This window comes from Chelmon rostratus, chromosome 23 (genome assembly GCF_017976325.1).
Source record: "Chelmon rostratus isolate fCheRos1 chromosome 23, fCheRos1.pri, whole genome shotgun sequence".
Lineage (NCBI taxonomy): Eukaryota > Metazoa > Chordata > Actinopteri > Chaetodontiformes > Chaetodontidae > Chelmon > Chelmon rostratus.
The window spans coordinates 1,258,896-1,278,945 of record NC_055680.1 but is presented as its reverse complement, the minus strand read 5'-3'; the positions used below and the strand labels follow the sequence as shown (position 1 = coordinate 1,278,945).

General features: G+C 42.7%; 2 protein-coding genes across 5 annotated transcripts in view; one reads left to right on the top strand and one right to left on the bottom strand.

Annotated features, from left to right (window-relative positions):
• rtn3 (reticulon 3) overlaps positions 1-6,172 on the top strand; it is a 35,268-nt gene extending 29,096 nt beyond the window's left edge. For both annotated transcript variants that reach the window (XM_041964701.1, XM_041964702.1), the window contains 3 exons: positions 1,133-1,179; positions 2,358-2,416; positions 2,538-6,172. In XM_041964701.1, the coding sequence (XP_041820635.1) occupies positions 1,133-1,179; positions 2,358-2,416; positions 2,538-2,586 (155 nt within the window). In that variant the 3' untranslated portion in view covers positions 2,587-6,172. The remainder of the gene's footprint in view (positions 1-1,132; positions 1,180-2,357; positions 2,417-2,537) is intronic.
• A 3,404-nt stretch (positions 6,173-9,576) lies between these two features.
• Positions 9,577-19,931, bottom strand: si:dkey-106g10.7 (uncharacterized protein C11orf95 homolog). Of its 3 annotated transcripts, none has more exons than XM_041965234.1 (5): positions 19,486-19,931; positions 17,826-18,341; positions 14,844-15,203; positions 13,531-13,986; positions 9,577-12,670 (listed from the first exon to the last, which is right to left on the bottom strand). In XM_041965234.1, the coding sequence occupies exons 1-5, from the start codon at positions 19,607-19,609 to the stop codon at positions 12,177-12,179; spliced, it is 1,950 nt and encodes a 649-aa protein (XP_041821168.1). In that variant the 5' UTR covers positions 19,610-19,931; the 3' UTR covers positions 9,577-12,176. The 3 variants fall into 3 exon arrangements, with proteins under 3 accessions (XP_041821168.1, XP_041821170.1, XP_041821169.1); XM_041965236.1 differs by having other exon boundaries at positions 9,577-12,628; XM_041965235.1 differs by having other exon boundaries at positions 17,826-18,338.
• Between the last annotated feature and the right edge of the window lie 119 nt (positions 19,932-20,050).

Below are 20,050 nucleotides of genomic sequence, written 5' to 3'. Positions count from 1 at the left end.
TAAAGCTTTGCTGCGTCTCTTTCCATCGCTGAAAGTGGAGTAGCACCACAAAGATCGTCAATGTAACATAGCAAATGAGCGTCTTTAACTAACAGGATGTCTTAAAGGTACAGAAAATGCAATGATAATAATTAAAGTCAGTACTTGGTGCACCCAAGTTTAATCGTCTTCATGAAATAAGAAATGCGAGGGTGTAGGTTTGGTTTCAGAGGTGGGAGAGGATTCAGCCAAGTCTTGTGTTCTTTGACCAGGACAAAGCATGTGGACATGCATTATCATATATTTATTTTAACATGTCAAATATCATGTTATGATGAGGTTAGTCTTCATGAAATGTGGTCTTTTATGCACTAATACTGAAAATTGTATTTGGTGTTAATGATGTAATGATGATGCTGTAAAGCATGAAAAACAGGAATATACACTAAACAAAGAACAGTTAAATGATGTATACAAGTAGTATTTATTCATTTATTTCCTTGTCACTTATCAGCATTTGCATATTTATTAATTCAATGAATCATTTAATGATTTATTTATCCATGAAAAATTATTTTATTTGTCCTCCAAAGAACTCTCCACTCACACAGACAGGGGTAAAAGGGAAGCACACTGTGCATATGATATGCAGCTGGTCCTGCTGTCCAAACAGGGCTGCCGCAGTATTTAGCTGATGTACCTTTTTAAAGACGGTGGTAAAATGACACCAGCACAGAATGGACACAGGCTGAGAAGCTGAACTGTGCTGCGTCCCCCGATTTGGCCCAGCTGTGGCTTATTTACACGAAACCTGGCATGTATATTGAGGTTTTTCTGAATGGTTCAGCAAGTTTCACAGCCAGAGTTTAAACACACCTTCACTTCATAAGCATGTCACACTCCGGGCAGTAACTCAGTCAGAGATAGCACAGCAGGTGTTTTGTCTTTGACAGCTAATGGGGGCCCAGTCTGACATCACTGACGTGTGGCCAGAAATGCGTCGGGTGTTTTAAGTTTCACCACTTAGAGAGTGCTGCAACAAGTCTTTTCTACCCTGTCTTCCTGTTTTGGATCTACCTCTTGCCTCTGTAATGTACCTAAAATGTTAAGTCACTGTTAAATGTTACCTGACACGCATCTCTGTGTCCTCCAGCTGACATCCTCCTCTTCGCTGTGCCCCCGATCTACGAGAAGAACAAGGTGAGAGCGTGACCCTCAGTCCCAGGTCATGATGAATGTATCTGATGACTAACTGAGTCTCAGCCTCCCTGAGAGCAGCGATGACATCAGCTGTTAGAGGACATACCCATCAGCAGTGAGCTCACTGGATGACTCCAGACACTGAAGGCTCTCTGTGTCCCTCTTGTTGCTGTCCAGCGGCCAGCTGCTGAGAATATGACGTCATTCTGCTGTCGGGTCAAATGAGGGAGAACGTCATCATCGTGTTGATGCACATGATGTGAATTTGGAGTTACGGGGGTTATACTCATGAACCGTGTGCAGGCTTCATGAAGCAAACTTTTGTTTTGTTCATGTACCCAGACTGTCTCTGATTGGTAACAGTTTACGGTTCCACCAAACATTCTTGGGCTTCTCCCAGCTGCCTCCTGAGTGCATTTTGTCACAGAGTTAGTGCTTCGACAGTGTTCTCACTGTGATTGTTTTTATATTTCAATGCCGGGCTTCAAATGTTGACCTCTAGTGATATTTTACGTACATTCAGGCAGGCACAGTTACACCAAAAAATGTTATCTTAAGTAACTGCAACTCCTGACTTGCACCACCTGATACAGGTTCAAATGATACACAGCTGGTCAGTTGGAGTATCCATCCGCCCAGCCAGACATTTTCTGCAGCTTATCTGGGTCTGGATGGTAGTGGTAGCAAGCTGAGCAAAGTTCAGTTCCTCATGGACAAGCTTCTGATCTGATTTTGGCCACTTGCTCCATCATACAAGTCTTTTAGTCAGAGCTCATGGCCAGTTAAAGGCGAAACTTTATATACACCTTAGCCAGAGGGTCAGTCCACCGTTTTCCTGCTGAGTATTATGACCCACGGTGCTGCAGACCAGACGGTTCACATGGTGATAGAACCAACAGACCTATATCATCATCAAAAAGCAGAGATTTGCTTTGAGGTCACCGAGCTCCTTTTTCCATGAAAACAGAACTGGAGGAGTCCAACACTCACTGAGAAAGCTCTTGACTTTCTTCAGAAAATGCTCAGGCAGCACGTCAGTCAAGCAGCGACCGAGTGGCTCATAGTTGTAGCCTTTAGCTTTCACTCGTTAGGATTTCACAATGACGGCTTTGCTTGTTATTAGTACGAATTCTTTTCCAGACGATGCTCACCTTCTCTCTCATTCTGTCTCCCTCCAGACTCAGATTGATCAGTACATCGACGTGGCACGCACTCAGATAAACACCACAATGGCCAAGTAAGTGAATGAGTGTGTTCTGCATCCTCATCTTGCTGTGGAGCTCTTATCCATCAATCCAGTTTACGGTTCCCACAATATTTTTTTCTTTTTTAACAGCTTTTTTTCTTGTCTCTCTCAGGTTGCAAGAGAAACTTCCCGGAGCTGTGAAGCGCAGCAAAACTGAATGATCAGCTCTCCTATTAGAAACCTCCACGTCACCATCATCCTCATCTCCATCACCATCTTAAATCCCCTTACCTTCTCCTCCCCCTCTCCAGATAAGCCCAGCCCCCAGTCTAACTCCTCATCCCTACTCCATCAACCATCAGCACCCTACTACACTGAACCTTGCTAGGTAGAAAATCTCTGAGCTACTCGATATTCAATGTAAAACTACTGCACAGCTTAACTTGCAAGCGTTAAAAAGAACTGTGCCTGTGCAGACAGGAAGCACGTCGCTAGTGAGGAAGTGAAGTAACACCGCGGCGGACCCCGACTGTCTGCGGGCATGCCACAGGGGAATGGAGGCAGGGTTGAGTGAACTAGACTGAATCTATGACCTGGTTTGGTCGTGAACAGCAAGCAGGGGGGCGGATGATGGCTGTTATGTCACAAAAAGCAAATGTCTGTACTTTAAACCTCACATTTCTTTGAAGGTAAACGGACGATTTAAGCTGGAAAAGTTAAAGAAAAGGAAAAAAGTCTACAAAAAAAAAGTAAAAGCAACCTTTTGGGTGTTATTGTGGCTAGTCTGATTCTGGTCTCTTCTCTGCAGCTGTTGTATGGATAGATATGAGTTCATTTTTAGAAGCTGGTAATGGGTTTGCTGTTACTGATTGGCCTGTTATTGAGTTTGTTTCCATTCACCTTACGGGCACTTCTGTATGTAAGTTTCTGCAATGCACTGAACTTTTATTTTCTATAGCCATGAGCAGGTTGAAATAAAAGGATTGGAACACTGAACCAGCTGTGATAATTTGGTCTAGTTCACCCTCTTTTGATCAGATGCATTTTTTGAACAGTTTTCTGTATGTATATACACCTTAAGACAAGTACAGGCTCTCTCTGCTGTATGGAAACGTTAGCCTCGCTTTTTATATCAAAAGAAAGTTCCCTCACTTCCAGCTGTCCTAACTTCTTTTGTTGCACCTGTTCAAACCACAAAGTGTTGAGGTCTCACATTCACTTGTAAATTTTGATTAATCTCATCACTACCTATTACTATTATTGATATTAATCATAGGATGGCTGCTTTGACTTGACAACAGCATTGTAAGAGTTATGTTACGTGTCACTGAGCTTCATTGTTTTAAACTGGAGGTCTGTCAGAGGACTCCTGAGATATAATTCCTGATTGTTTGATAAGTTCAGAGTTAAAACTGGGAGGTGTTCTCACACCCTTAAGTCCACAAATGGCTTCCCAGCTAACTGTTGGTGTTTTTATTTAAATCAACTGCTCAAGTGTGTTGTTTCAAAGCTATGGAGTCCGGAGTGTGCCACCAGAATAAGAGCAGACCTTTACAGTGCTTCAGTAGAATTTGGTCCACTGAATAGTTTCTTCCAGAGCTTTGAAGACAGAGATTTGATTGACGACTGTTTTCCCAGAAGATTGTTTCCTTTCTTGTGAAGAATGAACTTTCACACCCAATTTAATTACAATGAATTGATAATAAAGCCTATTAATTTATTAATTTTGCAATTAAATGATGAATTAGTAAACCCTGTGTGGAAAAAAATGACACATCCTTACGTTTTCTGTTTCCTTATGCTGTCTTTTAAAGAAGCATTTAATAAGTGAGTTTTTAAATGGAATCACAGATTTGTTGTTAGACTGTTTTCTGTTTAAAGCACAGTTTAAGTCTGTAATCAGTCTTGTGGCACATTTCAGACGACAAACCTCAACAGTGACCTGCGAGGCCTTTTTGAGATCAGGGGTGTAACAAAATTAGGGGGTGCAGTTCTGAATAAAGAGCGTAGCTGTGAAATATGGACGCAGTTTTAAGAGTGGTTATTGTCGAGCTCCATTTGTCACTTTGTTCTCTTTCTTTGACTGCCGTGAAGCGCATGTCATAGTGTAAGCTGGAAACAGATTCTCACCCTTTATATAGGCTGTATCATATTCTCGACCCTGACTTTTTGTTTAATATGATTATTACTCGTGATTGTTTCAGTGGTGTTTTTGAACTCCATAGTCATATGTTAGCACTACTGCTGCATCTCCACATTGTTTTAAGGGATGAATATGTAGAATGAAAAAATGACAAGTATGTTAGTGTTGCTGTCCATTTCATTGTGCCCCAAAGTAAGTTTGCACGGAATAAATGTCCCCTGAATACTGAATTGCCAACAGTGGAGGATCATCCTTTCATTGCCTCTCAATGCAGTAACTACCTAAACTACTACCCAGATATCTGCCTGTGTGCTGAATGTTTTCTCTGGTGGAACATTCCTCCCCCTGCATGCCCTCCACTGTGTTTCATCTCACTGTGATCGCCTCACAGATGTCTTGGTTAACCCCTCGTGCATGGTGTCTCATTCAGACAACGAGTGTTAAAGACAAAATATACCACATTTCTGTTGGGGGATGCCAGCTGTTAGCCCCCCACCCCCTCAGCTGGGCAGGCTATGGCCTAAATGTTTGGCACTCGTGCTGATGACTAACAGAGAGTGTGACGGGGGATCGGGTCTGAATACAGATTCTGATAATGCTATGATACATCCCGGGTGTCATATTATTTGTCATTTGGTCATTGTATTTATTTGATTGTGGAGAAGTTGCACATTGTAGCTTTAAAAGGCTAAGCTGTCATTTTCATCTAAATGCTTATTTTCACTCAAGCTACTAGAACACATTTGTATTAGATGTCTGGTTTACAGAAACTCAGTTTATTTCAAGGGTCAGTTCAACCAAATTAGAAGAAAACGTGGAACCCTAAAAGTCTCCTAATTACTCCTGATGAACCACAGAAGACAGCAGTTTTGGAAAGTTGTTCCAAGTGAAACTGAATTGCATCGACATTGAGTTTACTGTGGAGGAGGTAGAAATCTGAGACGCTGAATTTAATGTGAAAACAAGGCATAAATGTAACCACGGTCCTCCGAATGCATGGCAGAATGAAATGGAACCAAATCTCTCTGCATGCTCGACACCGCCGGAGGCAGAGACATCGTTTTGTGTTTTAGTTGAACTGAGCCTGCAGTGTTCAACCAGCGACCTTCCAGCTGAACCCGTCAGTCTGACACCCCCCCACATGTGTTGTGCTGTAACAGTGAAAAAGCTTTCCATATGCACAGTACCTTAAAGGGGAACTTTAGTTCAGGACGGGACATGTTACCTGTGTCAGTGTGCTACCAAGGCTAAATAGATGACTTCTTCTCAGAATCATAGTTGGCTTATTTCTTTAGAGTGTAATATATAATATGAATAAAAGTCGATACAGTTGATCCTGTTCCCTCACAGCATGTTGCTTTTCTCCTCTTCCTGTTTGTCCCTGTGTTTTCATCTGTATGGGAGTGTGTGGCAGGAGTGTGTTTGACTTTTTTTTTTTTTTTTTTGTCTCTGGCGAGTCTCGTTTTTGCTTTTGACTCTTTGCTGGTTTCTAGACGTTGTTCACTAACATCAGCTCTGTTTTGTATTAGCTATGACTTTGGTTCCAATTTTTGAAGCTTTGGGAAAGATGTTGCAGGAAAAAAAAGAAAACTGATTAAAAAAAAAAAAGTATGTGGTCTCTGTACTGATGTCAAAGTGAAATTAATAAAAACACGTCAAAGGACTGTGGTGGATCTGTTCTCTTCTCTCTGGGTAAAGGCCACTCGAGGGCCTTGAGGAAAAACAACAAATATTTCCCAGCATGCCTGCAGTGTGGGAGGATGGAGGATTAAAAATACATCCCAATGAAATATCTGAAGTAAGAAGATTTGACTTGAGAGGCTGCTGTCTGTCATGGTGTTTGGGTGGAGAGAGGATTATAGTTTATAATTTTAGACCAGGCCAACATACTAAAAGCATCAAGTGTTAATAGTCACATGCACACTTGACATCCCATTTACAGCCTATGTGGTATTACATAATAGAATCAAAGCCACATAGTCATAAATAATAAAGTGTCACAAAGTTAGCAGCTATGTTAGAGATGAACATGCATGAGAGGACAGCAGAGTGGTGTAGCGTTCTGTACATGAACATTTGATACGAGCCTGGATTTCTCAGCCAATCACAGAGCACCTGTGCTGCAGGTAACCATATTCTACAACACTGCTAGCATGTCTCTTTGAGAAATTAAACTGTTGATATTGCAGTAAATATCATGTAAAATGTTTGTGAAAACCGACTCAAACCAGACTAAAATGTTTTGTTTCAGTCTAATTGTACCACTTCATAATAAGACACTCTTTACAAAGGGTTTTGGATTTGTAACTAATGATTTAATATGGTTAATACATTATTTAAAGATGCTTTATATATCAAATAGAAGCCATTACTGAAATCTGCTCTTGGGTTGCCAGTTATAAATGTTGGTAAAACACAAACAGGCCCAGGAAGAGTCTTTACATTAAGAACGAGCCAAAAACATCTTTTAGTTGAATTCATCTCCTTTGCTTACAGTGTCAAGATCTACATTTAAATTGGGTTTGATTTTAAAGTGTGCTGGCTTAATGCTATTATATAATCTACTTTATTGCATATAAATATTTTACTCTTCATTGTAAAAAAAAATTGTAATTACACCAATAGATTTTAATCATTTCATGATGATGAGCTCACCATATGGCCAAAAGCCAGCTTTATTCTTTATCCTTTTGAACCCCATTAGCATCAACTGAGTGGTCACTAGTCTTCCTGGAGTCCTCACTGACACAACAAGCAAAAATGCAGATTAAAGCCACACTGTATCAATAAGAGCAAAAATGCAGCATGAACAGGGCATAAAGATCAGAAAACATATGAAACAACTCTACATATAAAGCAACCAGCATCAGTAACCCACGACAGAACTGAACTGATCCAAAACACAAAGCATCAAAGAAAAAAACAAAATAGAAAAGTAGACACAGAGGTATGAAAACCTCTATAATCAAAAATCTATTTTTGACATTGTTGATGTTATCAGGAATCATGATCCAGGCTGAAGAAGCTCTGCACAGAACAGGTTCCATCAGGTCATTTGTACAAGGACAAGGCACATCAGCTGACCAGCACTCACCTGTCATGTCCTATAACTGCGCCAAAAACAGTAGTCTGGTGTATTATTTCACATGCACAGCGTGCATGAGTAACAGAAGACTTAAATTAAGCCTCCACAGTTAGCCAGGATAGTTGTTTATGCATCTCTCATCTAGTGTGGTAAGAAGAATGAAGAACTGATCTGGCAGCTCTGTCAGATCAGATATTTTTCAGCTGTGCTTGACCAGAACATGTCCAGTACATGCCCTTTCCTGTCTTAGAGACAGTGCTTTTAGTCTGACCAGACCAAGACAGTGACTTATTTAATTTAACACCAAGTAATATGGTTTTAGTGACATGCTCAACTGATATTCTATCTAAGCTGAACATTCAAACTACCAAATACGCTATGTTAAGTTTTGGCAATTTTCAGTACTAATTTGTTCATTTTCAGCCATTCAGTAATCGTACACAACTTGACATATAGATTCTCTGTCAGATATATATCAGCTTTTTCTAACAATATGTGGAAAATCATTTATAAAAACTAGAAATAAAAATGGACCCAAGTTACTCCCTTGTGGAGCACCTCAAGATATTTTCTCACTGTCAGAAAAGCTGCCATCAAAGAACACTCTCTATACTGCGGTCAATGATATGAAAAGCTGCAGTAAAATCCAAGAGCACAGCCCCAACTGTCATCCATATGTGTTAACCACTGATCCATCATGTGCTCTAATGCAGTCCTAGTGGAGTGTGTCTATAAGCATGCTGGGCTGATGTAAGTATTCATTTTTATTCAAATAATTTAGCATTAATCTTCTCAAGTATTTTACTCATCACAATAGTCCGGCAGCTCCTGCTTCCTGTTGTTCCATCCTTGTGTAAAGGTAACATTTTAGACTCTTTCAGGAGCTCGGAGAAGGTTTCATTGAGTAAATGTGTGTTAAAGATATGACATGCTGGTTTGGAGAGCAGCCTAGCCGCAAGTTAAAAGACATTCTGTCCAGGTTATCTACACCAGGAGATGTTTCCAAGACATAGCAGCATCTCATCAACTTTGCCCTGTGAACCGTATCAAATGCTCAACTACATGTTCTATCACTCACCGTGCTGTTAACAGTGTGCAAGTCGACGTCATCCAGTTACATACAAGATCTCAAATTGTCCACCTTGTTGCTAAAATAACTGGCAACATCATGTGACCTGGTGATGAACTGACTTGTATATTCCACATATTTTTGGGAATGGCTCGACAAATTTTCTGCTTGGAATATTCCTAACTTAAATTGGTGATCTTGTTTCTCAACTTGCAGTTTTCTGTCTAAATGCAATACAATACAGATTGAAGTATTAGCACCACAGAAATCCAGTCCATATTCAAGTCCACATCTGTTCTATAACAGTCAGTTCAGACTCGTCAGAAATGTCGTCCAGGTGTGTTTCTGAAACATGAGTAATGTTTGAGGAGCAGATTCTGGTCATCTAATGAAAAACGTCACATACAAAAATAGACATAAATCATTAAGAAGAACTTCATGAAGACAGACCTGAACTAAACCAGAACTGTTTTCATGAAAATGTTGAACCATGAATGAATGAATTTAAATGACTCACACATATCAGCGATTTGATTTAAAGATTTAAAGGGCCCATGTCATCATCAGTTGATGATTAAATCAGTCAGTCGTCATCTTAACAGGTGATGAATGTCAGTCACACACTCAGCTGTTTATGTGCAGTCCTAAAGTCCAAGTGTTGTTCACTCAGGAGTTGTTGTTACTTACACTTGTCCAGTCCTGCAGTTTGTTGTCCGCGTCGACTGGATCGTCTTCCGATTCCTCAAACCTGCTTGTCTTCAACATGTCATTCCTAACCCAGAATTAAGATTAATGTCTTGTGTGATCGTAGCATTGAGATTCCCCTTCAGTGCCGTGATATCCCACATGAGAAAAGAACAAATAATTGGTGACGGCGGACAGCCTGACGGTGTTGAGTATTTATTCAAAGATCATTGAGGAGAGAATGCATATATCACAATTTGGCCATGTACAGATGAAAGGTGAGCGGACGTGGTGAGAGTGAAGAAAAGTCAGGAGCCAAAGCAGATCTCCCCCCACACCATCATACACATACACAGTATAAACACACACATACACACACACAAGCAAATGCATAATTTCTCATTTCTAATGTTTTTGCATTCACTTCACTGGAACTTACTTCATTAAATAATTAAGTGCTGTGTCAGAACTCTTCCAGAGTGATGAGGGGGCCTATTCTTAGCCAAAGTGGACCAATGAAATGGGAATATGACACTGCGTCTCTGCTGTCGGTGCAGCAGGGACACTCTGCTCGGACACACTTGTCCTTTAGTTTGTATCAAACACTTCAGCTGAGCAAACTGTCAATGTGCAACAGAGTAACAGGGACACTGTTGGGGGGGGGGTTCCATGGATGAAATCACAATACCTGCATGTTTGAGTTTTCCTAACAGTCCGATATATACTTCATAAAATTACAACTTTATTCTCAAAGCATTGCGGCTTTTTTCTGTACTCAAAGTTAATTATTCAAATATTCTTGGTAAGACTTTTTCATATATTATGATTTTCTCCTTAGAATTCTGACTTTATTCTAGTTTTTTTCTCAAAAGATGACTTTTTCTCCAAATTATGAGTTCATTTTAAATCAAAATAAACTTTCAGAATAATTTTTTTATAATTTCATTATTTTTTTCCACAATTTGTTTTTTATATATATATTATGGCTCTTTTTTTAAATGACTTAATTCTCCCAACATTATGACGTCATTCTCAAATATTTGGACTTCATTCTCACAATCTGCTTTTGTTTGTCTCTTGAACAGTGGCCCTATTACTCTGCCGTATGTCTGGCATCATCAGTGCAACCAAAGCTGACACATGTACCCAGTATCTTCACATGTCAACAGCCTGCGTGTTCCTAAAAGATCACTGATGACATATTTGTTGATGAAAACAGAATCCCTGAGTTACATTTTCCAGGTGAAGAAGTGACATTTCGTGTCCGACTTTTCTTTCTCAGACAGCTGTAAGTTATTCAAATTCTTCTGCTGCATACACGTTGCTGGAGCAAACCTTTCAAAGTAAAAGTCTAACAAGCCATTCTCCAGCCATTAAAACAATAACGTCAATGTTGAGCTCTTCATGAAGTAGAAAAACTGGACACAATTACAAACGCGTTTTGTAGAAACCAGGGTGCATAAAAGTGCTTGTATAAAGGAAAAATAATTCTTTTTTTTCTTCATATATTTACATATTCTTTGTTGTACAGGTTTAGCTAAAATGAGTTGTAGATAATGAAAAGGATGCAGGCCGGTGTAGCAGTAATGAAAACTGACAGAGAGATAACATATCTCATTATAATGGATGAGAGAGAGGAGCGCGTCCTTCTCCTCCACTGTAAACAAGGAATTAAATAGACTAGAGAAATCTGAACTCACGGACTGCACACTGGCATTCATTGTCTTCAGCAATAACATCAAACATAGTCTCATTCAATTGGCTGTACAGAAGGAAAGCTGGGGTTTAGTACATTTTTGGGGACAAAGTGCTGTGTTGTCTTCAGACACATTATCGTAAAACTAATTCACCTCGGCCTCACCGAAGACTCTGTTTCTAACTTCCTGAGAGCGTAAGACTCTGGCCCCCAACACAAACAGCCCTGAGCCCCCTCCTGGACCTCACAGTTAACAGGTACGCCACACACACCACAGCTACAAATCGAGTTCAAAGACACTCCTGGAGGAGTTTTAATTTTAGTCTAAAGCCTCGTTTCAGTATGAGTGGCTGGCAAAAGTGCCAAACAGGATTCATTTGTGTGGACAGCTAAACATGCAGATTTACGAGGCCTCAGCAAGCCAACGGACTATTCAGTCATTCCACCAAAATGGACTGATTGATTGGTCAAGTTGCTACAACTTGTGGGACAAGCTGGCGAGCTACTGTACCCGGTGAGTTACATGCTGTGAACATGCTCACATTTCACCGTCTAAATGCTCACTTGATCTGACCCTACTAAAAAAAATCTAAATGGATGTAAAGTATATGCACTCACTGGGGTCACTTCCTAACTCTCTCGAGGTCCTCGGTAACACAGATCCTGTTCGGATAAGGCTTAAGTTAGTTTCAGATGAGTGGCTGGACTTTCATTTTTTAGGCCATGACATTTTTAGGTCTGACATTTGCTCTGTGGCAGTTGCGACCTGCTGCTCACGCCACAGCAATACTCTCAGATCCAGATTTAAAGGGAAATTCCAGTGTTTGTAAACCAGGTGAAAACCAGAACTGAGAGCTCATGTAATAACATGGTGATGATTTCTGAGTATCATCAAAAGATGGTCTCTCGTTCTCATTTTTTTGTCCATTATGACAACTGGTCATGGTAACATTTCACTCAGCACAAACTGCAGAGATTTGGGACATTTGTACTATTTCTGTAAGTCAGGGATGAATGAGAACAGAATAGGAGTAAGAGCCTGTTTAACAAATACTTGAATTTCCCTTTAAGAAAGAAGGTGGAGGGCTGTTTTTGAACAGGGGCCATGTGAGGAGCGACGGACGGAAGCCCTTTTTAAGTGCCAAAGTGTGCTGGAGTGGGGGCCAGTTCAGTGTGTCCGTGGTCCTGGGAGGAGAAGCAGTCATCAGAGTGGATGAAGTGCAGGGCGGTCTGGTTGTAGCTCAGCAGGGTCTGCTGCTTCTCCTCTGGGCTGTAGTCCAGAGAGTGGGGGTGTACCTGCTGGATGTGCCTCTTGATGGTGCTGACCTTCAGCGTGGCCAGAGTGGCTCCACACACCATGCAGATGAGCCCGTGTCGGCGGCAGTCGTAGTCCATCAGGTACTCCATCCGCCAGCGCACCTGGTAGTTCCTCCTCTGGTCCTTCCCGGGGTAATGGCTGTGACGAGAGGGCGTGGCTGCAGCGTTACTGTCCCTCGCTTTACCCTTACCTCCACCCACACCCTCATCCTTCTTCACCATTTTACTGGGTGTCCTGACATCAGGGGAGGCGTCCTCGTCCGTCTCTCCTGTGGTGTTTAGGACAACAGCTTCGCTCAGGTTGTTTTCTTCTAAAAGAAACAAGTGCATCAGAGGGAGGCTGCTGTACTTAAAACCACGTTACTTTGATTTTCTTCTTTATTTCCTTTGCTAAGAACTACGACCAAACAGCTGACATCACAAGCTGCTATCTCATTCTTGCATGTTAAAGCTGAAGGAAATGTGTGTCAGGCTCAATCCCAAAGAACAACACATTATCCTATTCAGGACACACAATGGATTCATCCTCATCAAATTAAACTGTCAGATACGGACACTAGCTAAAAAATCTCAAGGAACTCTGCCTTGAGTCTCATTTCTCAACAAAACTAGTACCATAAAAGTATGAAAAGACTTGTTTTTGATTTGAAGTTTTGATGACTTCTACATTTTGCTCCTATTGAGTTTAAATGCACTTATGTCATTCTTGGACAAAAAACATCTGCTACATAAATGTTAAGTGGAAACGTAAGTCAAAAGCTTTTAATGTGATACGAATGCACGGGAAGTGGTGAATTTTACTGACACTGATCTCTATAAACAGATATCTGCATGAATGCAGAATCTGTGGGCGAGGGACAAGATTTCAGCACCAGTAGAAAAAAAAGGCAAAGCGGAAGCTATTGGAAATAATCTGTGAATGATAACAGTGTTTTTCTTAGAAGAGAAAATGAGAGCAGCATGACTGTGTCGTGCTGCTGAAAGTGACATTATATTGAATTTATCAAGACAAGAAATAACAATGCTGAGTTGGTATCACAAGGATAAAATGAATGAGGGCCTGTTTGTAGTGTGAGCCTGTAGCATCTGCAGCTGCCACTAATAAACACTGTTGTTTGTTGTGAATCTACTGGTTTACAGTAGGAAGTTAGAGTATTTAAAAGCATCTCACCATCTTGAATTTGTGTGCCTTCACTGGGATAATCTTTGGTCCAGGCAGCAGCCATGGCTTCCCTTTCTTGTCGGCTCAGTGTTGTGGTCTCGGGGTGACATTCCAGGATGTGGCGGCGGAAGCTGCTGACCTTGGATTCGTTCAGGACCTGAGAACACACCATGCAGAACGTGCCCCGGCCCTGCGGCCCGTAGGCCACCAGGTAGTCGAGGCGGAGCCGCCACGGGTCGCCCCCGCGCAGCCGCCTCTTCCTAGGCTGGCGGAGGGGCTGGGGTCCCTGCTGTGGAGCTCCGACACCTCCATCCTCACCGATAAGACAAATGTCCTGAGTTAAAGTGCCATCACCTCCTGGGTATAAGTCAGTGTTGACCTGGATGGTCTCCACATTCTCAGCAAAGAGGTCCACCCCGCCGTCTTTGGTGTTGGGCTCTGATTTGATTGAGTTTTCTGGCTCCTCTGTTAGGGGGCAGACAATCACACAACGAGAAAGATTAAAAAGATGGACAAAGACTTCTTCTTTGGCATGAAACAACTGCAGGTCCAAAGAAGTTCAATCATCATCAATGATTAATGGTCGAGCAATGACTCGGTCGGCCGATATCTCTTTAAGATAATCAGCATCAGCTGAGCTCACGAGGCCGATGAGTCAGGCCGACGTGGTCGGCGTCTGCAGACACGCCACTGCACATTTTTTATTTTCAGATATTCAAGTGAATAACTCGTTACAGTTAAATGTCCACTGGCACCACAAACAAAGAGCTGCTGATCTGCTGATGAATGCTGTCGCTAAATGCGCTGAAAGTTTGTTTTTTTGATTACTGGTGGACATTTTTTCAGTGAAAATAAGTTCAGGGCAGAGAGAGTGCAGATACGATACAGACGATAACTTTAGTGTTATTGAAATGTTCGTTTAAGTTGTGTCACATCTGTTTTTGTATTAAATTGTATTTTACAAGATGAAAAAGCAGCAGCATCCATGTGACTGGACCACCACTGAGGAGACATGGACTATGGACAGGAGGCAGAGTTGGAAGATTGAAGAGGGTGACCGGATGTCTAGGCTGCTCGGCTCACCCCGTTACCATGGTAACACTGATCCTAATAAGCAGTGATAAAAGGGGCTGGTGGGTGGGGGACGGGTGGATTTGTGCTGGTGACGTCAGTGCGTTTCATATGTCAGACTGATAACAAACTAAACTATACATTATTTAGTTCTATAGATCCACCAGGAGTCACACATCAACACCGATGAAATCTACCAATCACACAGTTTGATTTTGAGTGCATGTGCTGTGGTGCCTTTGTATTCTCACCATGAGTCTGAGCCCAGGCCTGCAGGATGCAGTGCTTCTCCTCTGAGCTGTAGACCAGGGAGTTCGGGTGGGTGTCCAACACGTGGCTCTTGATGTGGTCCAGGTGAAGTGAGGGCAGTTCTCCCCCACACACCATGCACAGCAGCCGGCCCGCCTCTGCCTCGTACTCCATCAGGAACTCCTGGCGGAACCAGGCGTGCAGCGAGTCGTTCAGGTAGCGTTCCAGGGTCTGAGTGGAGGGCCCGGGGAGGTCCTGCTCCTCCTCTTCAGGCTGGGGGGCTTCACCTTCCTCAGAGTGGGGAGACAGACTGGGAGGCTGTTGTTGCTGCTCCTGCGGTGTCACAGGGTACGGGGGTTCTGCTGTATTTAGAAAATATGAAACACAACAAAGAGTTCTTCTTGAGTATCACTGCTGTTGGCAACTGAGTCTCTTCTGATACGACCATGGGGAGCGCCACAGTGAGTTGGGCTTCCAGGGGCTGAGTGGCCTGAGTGTATATGTGGCTGTTTTAACGGTGAGGAAGCAAAGCAATCATACTGAGTGCAAAAAAAGAGACAAAGGGTGCTACTACTATTTATCTTCAATATGACAGGGCATCCTGATTTAACTGGGGGTTAACGCATTCTAACTGAATTTGAATGTAATAATAGCTTGTAGCATTTTATTCTAAATCTCATCATTTTAACGGGCTCATTTCAATGCACATGGATAAATATCCATCACTTTTTACTGCGTTTTGCTGTATTTGCACGTTGTTTGTGCCACTATGTGACAAGAAGAGACAACACATTCATTCTCTCACAAACTCTAACAGTTAAATGAAGCGGTGTTCATTTTTTTGTTTTAAACACTACAGTCTGACTTGGTCCATTATGATCAGCAGCTAATGTGGCTCATGTTAGCTAATGTTAACCAACGGTTGCAGATACTGCTGTATGGCAGAGTCTGATGTTGCTGTAGTTCACAGACTTTATGTCTCTTCACTAAGCTTCATCAGAATCAGAATCGGCTGTATTGACCAAGAACGTGTGCACATACAAGGTTCAAACATCTGGTGTCAACGTTGCACTCAATGTACTTGCACAGGAAAAAAGACACACTTCAATCAATTTTGTTATCCTACAAATTTCCACTTGTGACCACAGCGGCTGCTGTTCAGCAAGTGTCACACAGGACCCAATGTGTAGGATTTAGTGGCATCTAGTGGTGAGGTTGCATATTGCAAAAGGCACTGTCTAAAGCCAGTGTTTGGTCTGTCCATTCTGGGCCACTGTAGAAATATGGGGGTGCAAAATGGTGGAAGAGCATCTGCTTCCTCTGAAGACATTAGGAGCTCATTCAAAGGTAATGAGGACACAACATTTCTTATTTGTAGGTGATTATAAACTAATGAAAACACAACTGAGTATTATATTACATCTCTGACAACAGATCGCCCTAAATCCTACACACAAGACTACTGGAAAATAAAAAGTGCAAACAAAAATTACTGTATTATTAAAAAAAAAAGTTTGGTGAATTCCCTAAACATCATTTGTTTACTTTTTATTTATTTATTACTGATTTTGTAGCATTCTCTTCATTATTTATTCATTCATTCCATTTAACGTGGAATGGTGTTTGTATGTAGAAAAGCTCTTTGTACGTAGCAGCTGGGTGATGTCTGAATGTTCGCTGTTACATTTCAATGGAAAATCCCTCCTCTGACATGAGAGGTGGGAGGGAAGCAGACGGCCTGGAGGAGACCCATGCAAATCCACACAGAACATGCAAAACATAGAGAAAAGAGCAGTTAGGCTAGGAAACAACTCTGTTTTCACATCCAACCCACAAGTGTTTCTGCAAGCACTGCTTACAGCTGAGCCATTGGGACACCTCTTACTTTACTTCCCTACTTCTGAGTTCTTTACTACGGTTCAGGTTTCAGTCTTGCATTAGATGGCAAGTGCAGGCTCATGGATTCCTTTGGAATAGTAAAAAACCTTTTGACTTTAACCATCACAGTGCTGGACAGTTATTTATACATTTAGTGGAAAGGAAAGGCAGTTTTTGAAAATATTTTAAACTCTGTATCTGTGAGTCTGCAGTCTTATTCTTCCCTGCGCATTGCAACGTTTTGGGCGCTTCCAGCCACCTACTCTCAGTCGATGGAATAGTGTGAATGTGTGTTTCATTGCTTGTTTGTGTGTACATGATGCAAACAAAATGGGGACCTACTCCTAAAAGTATTGCTCCTTAGCATGACTGGTGGTCAAAAATCTCCACAGGTTACCTTCAGCTTCCTCGCCAATTGGATAGAAGGTAAATGTCAGAACAAAACAAATGTTTTGCTACTTCCAGTTCACATTTTGGGAAATACATTTACTCACATCTGTGACATAAGAAGATCGATATCCTTCTCATGTCTTTGTAGAGAGCTGGAGACAGGACAAAGCTAGCCTAGCATAGGATAAAGTACACAGTGTACACAGACTGCACCAGTGCTAATGTCTTCCTCCCTCCCTAATTGTTTACTTTTGTTTTGCACTTTCCATTCCAACATAAGAACCTGTCGGTGTTGAGATGTCAGACATCCCCAAAAGCACCTGAACGCATCTTAATAATTACTTATTTTTGGCTTTCTAATTTTTTGTAAGTTCAAAAGCTATAGCATTTTCTTTATTTGCCTTCCATGTGAAAGAGGTAAACATTAGATGTTTATAAGGGTGATCATAATCTGAGTAATCTTTATTACTACATTCAAAATTCTAAACAAGATTTTATTCTGTGAATTTTCTCTGTCATTTTAAATACAGTGTATAATATGAAATCCCTCAGAGCAGACTTGTCCAGGCACAGTCTTTCCCTCTCCAATCTCCAACACATCATTGGTAAATCATTACATCATCCTCTCCTCCACACACACCACCATGCCAAGACATTAACTCACACTGCCACCAAGTGTGAGATTTAGAAAACTCCTAGCAAAGAGTCCTACCCACCAGCAGCATGTTGGTCTGAGTCCAGTTGCTCCTCTTCTTCCTGAGGCGATGGTCCAGCAGCAGAGCTGTATGACCTGTGACCTCCTCCCAGACTCAGGTGGCTCTCCCACCCTGAGCGGATGACCTCCTTGTCGGCAGCGCTCCACAGCAGGGAGTCGGGGTGCTTCTGTCGAATGTGCCTCTTGATGGTGCTGAGCTTCAGGGTGGCCAGCGAGCTGCCGCACACCATGCAGATCATCCCGTGCCGCTGGGGGTCAAAGTCCATCAGGTACTCGCTGCGCCAGTACTCGTGATAGTAGCGGCGGTGGTCGCGGCCTGGGATCCGGCTCAGGCCCGGACGCGAGGCCCTCTGGACCCTGGGTTTGCGTCCGGAGGGCCCGGGGGCCGGGGAGAGGAGGAGCGGGTGGTCTGGGCCCTCTGTGATGCTCCAGTAGCTGGTGCCTGGAGACCTGACAGGTGTGACCATGCCAGCCTCTGATTCCTCCTCGCCATGGCCATTGGCAAGACTGTCCTCTTCTGACAGGGACAAGAGAGAGAACAGATCAGTCCAGGCGTGCCGCCTGTTTAGAAACATTCATTCCAACTAAAAATCTTTAACGCACATGTAAATACCTCATTAGGGACAACCAATGCTACTTTTTCTCTTCTGACACCAACTCCAGAACTTGGCTCATTGTGTTAATATGTCAATATGGAGCACCAATCTGATAGCAGTACTCTATGTTCTTTTCCAGTCTAATAATCTGCAGACCTCTCTGTGTGGATCTGACTGCAATCATTATCCTAAGTGTGACGTAACATGAGGCTGTGAGCGAACATACTTAGCTACCATATATGTAAGCATGCTCATTCACAAACACTCTTTTTGAGTTTACACATTTGTTTGTTCAAGTCTGTAATAACAGTGACTGAGAAACTGTATCTATTGTAGATTTGGCTGATCCACTTCAACACTGATGCACTATAAACACTCACATGATAAATCTGCATTGGCCAGGCTTTAATATTTATGTGTGGAACTACTGCTTATGGTGCACAGCTTGTACACAGGCCAGGTCTCTCTTGGTTTAAATTGCCTGTTTCAGTGAAGGATTACATCATGGTGGTGCATCACATAAAGTGGCATACAAAGTATGCGAGTAACATGTTACATACACAACATATAATACAAATGCATATATACAAATAAAGATTTCCTCAAAACGTAATCCTTTAAGCTGTCATTGTTTGGCCCGTGATGACTGACAGCTGGAGCTCACAGACTTCAGTTTGTTTTCTGCGTCGCTCTTTATGAAACTTCCCTTGTTTCTAAACTGTTCAGTTCGTGTTTTAAGGCTTACATGAAGGGAATCTCCCGGTACTGATACGAAATGGCTCATTTATTCCAATAAGCCCTAATATTATTGTTTATTCACAGTGCGAGGCGGCCTGTGCCGCCGCTGTCCACTAGGTGGCAGCTGTGCGTCTGGGTCCGCCTGCCTGCGTGCTGTTGAGCCTTTGTTTATAGGAGCCACAGAGACGGAGGTGCCATGCTGCTCCATGGCATTGTCCCTGACACGGATTAACTAGCTGCCTGACAATGGCCATGGCTCTGACAGCCACGCAGACCCACACTGCGGTGGGAAACACCAAGAATAATAACACTCGTTTTTTCCTTTACCTCCCAAGTCACTCTCCTCTTGCGTCGCTTCCTCCTCCCCGCTTATTATTAATGAGAGCAGCTCAGCCTGCTCGGCACACCGGAGGTCCACAGGCTCGCTTTGCCCCGTTTCTTTCTCTTCCATCACTGGCCTGGCCGCTGCTTTAGTAGTGGCTACCGTCCCTCCTTCCTTCACTGGATCGTGGCGTTGACGCGGGACATGTCACTCTGACAACATGCTCCAACAGTAACATGTCCACACCGCTCGGCACCGCTCGACACGCATCTGGCAGGCGCTCTATAACGAGCCCATCGCAGAGGAGCCCGTGCTCTACGATGTCCCCCCACGCGCCCCGCACGGGAGCCAAGTTAACTTTTCATAGAATCACACAATCATGTATTCCTCCGGCGAATCCTGCCGCCGCTGCGCGCTGCTCTGTGGACGGGCGCCTCAGCGCAGGCCTCCAGTCATGTATTTTAAGGCTCTTGCTTGTCTTCAGGGTGGGGAGCCGGACTAGGGGCCCCTGGGGCTCCTTAAGGGGCTCCTGGGTAAATTTAAAGAGACAGTAGCAGCGTCGACAATGCA

What these genes read in the sequence shown, in the direction of transcription:
- si:dkey-106g10.7 (XM_041965234.1), bottom strand. Translation starts at nt 19,609, where the DNA reads ATGGAAGAGAAAGAAACGGGGCAAAGCGAGCCTGTGGACCTCCGGTGT. An exon ending in GGCCTGGGCTCAGACTCATG is followed by an intron (nt 13,987 to 14,843) that starts GTGAGAATACAA and finishes GCCCCCTAACAG; the next exon opens with AGGAGCCAGAAAACTCAATC. An exon ending in AGGCACACAAATTCAAGATG is followed by an intron (nt 12,671 to 13,530) that starts GTGAGATGCTTT and finishes TGTTTCTTTTAG; the next exon opens with AAGAAAACAACCTGAGCGAA.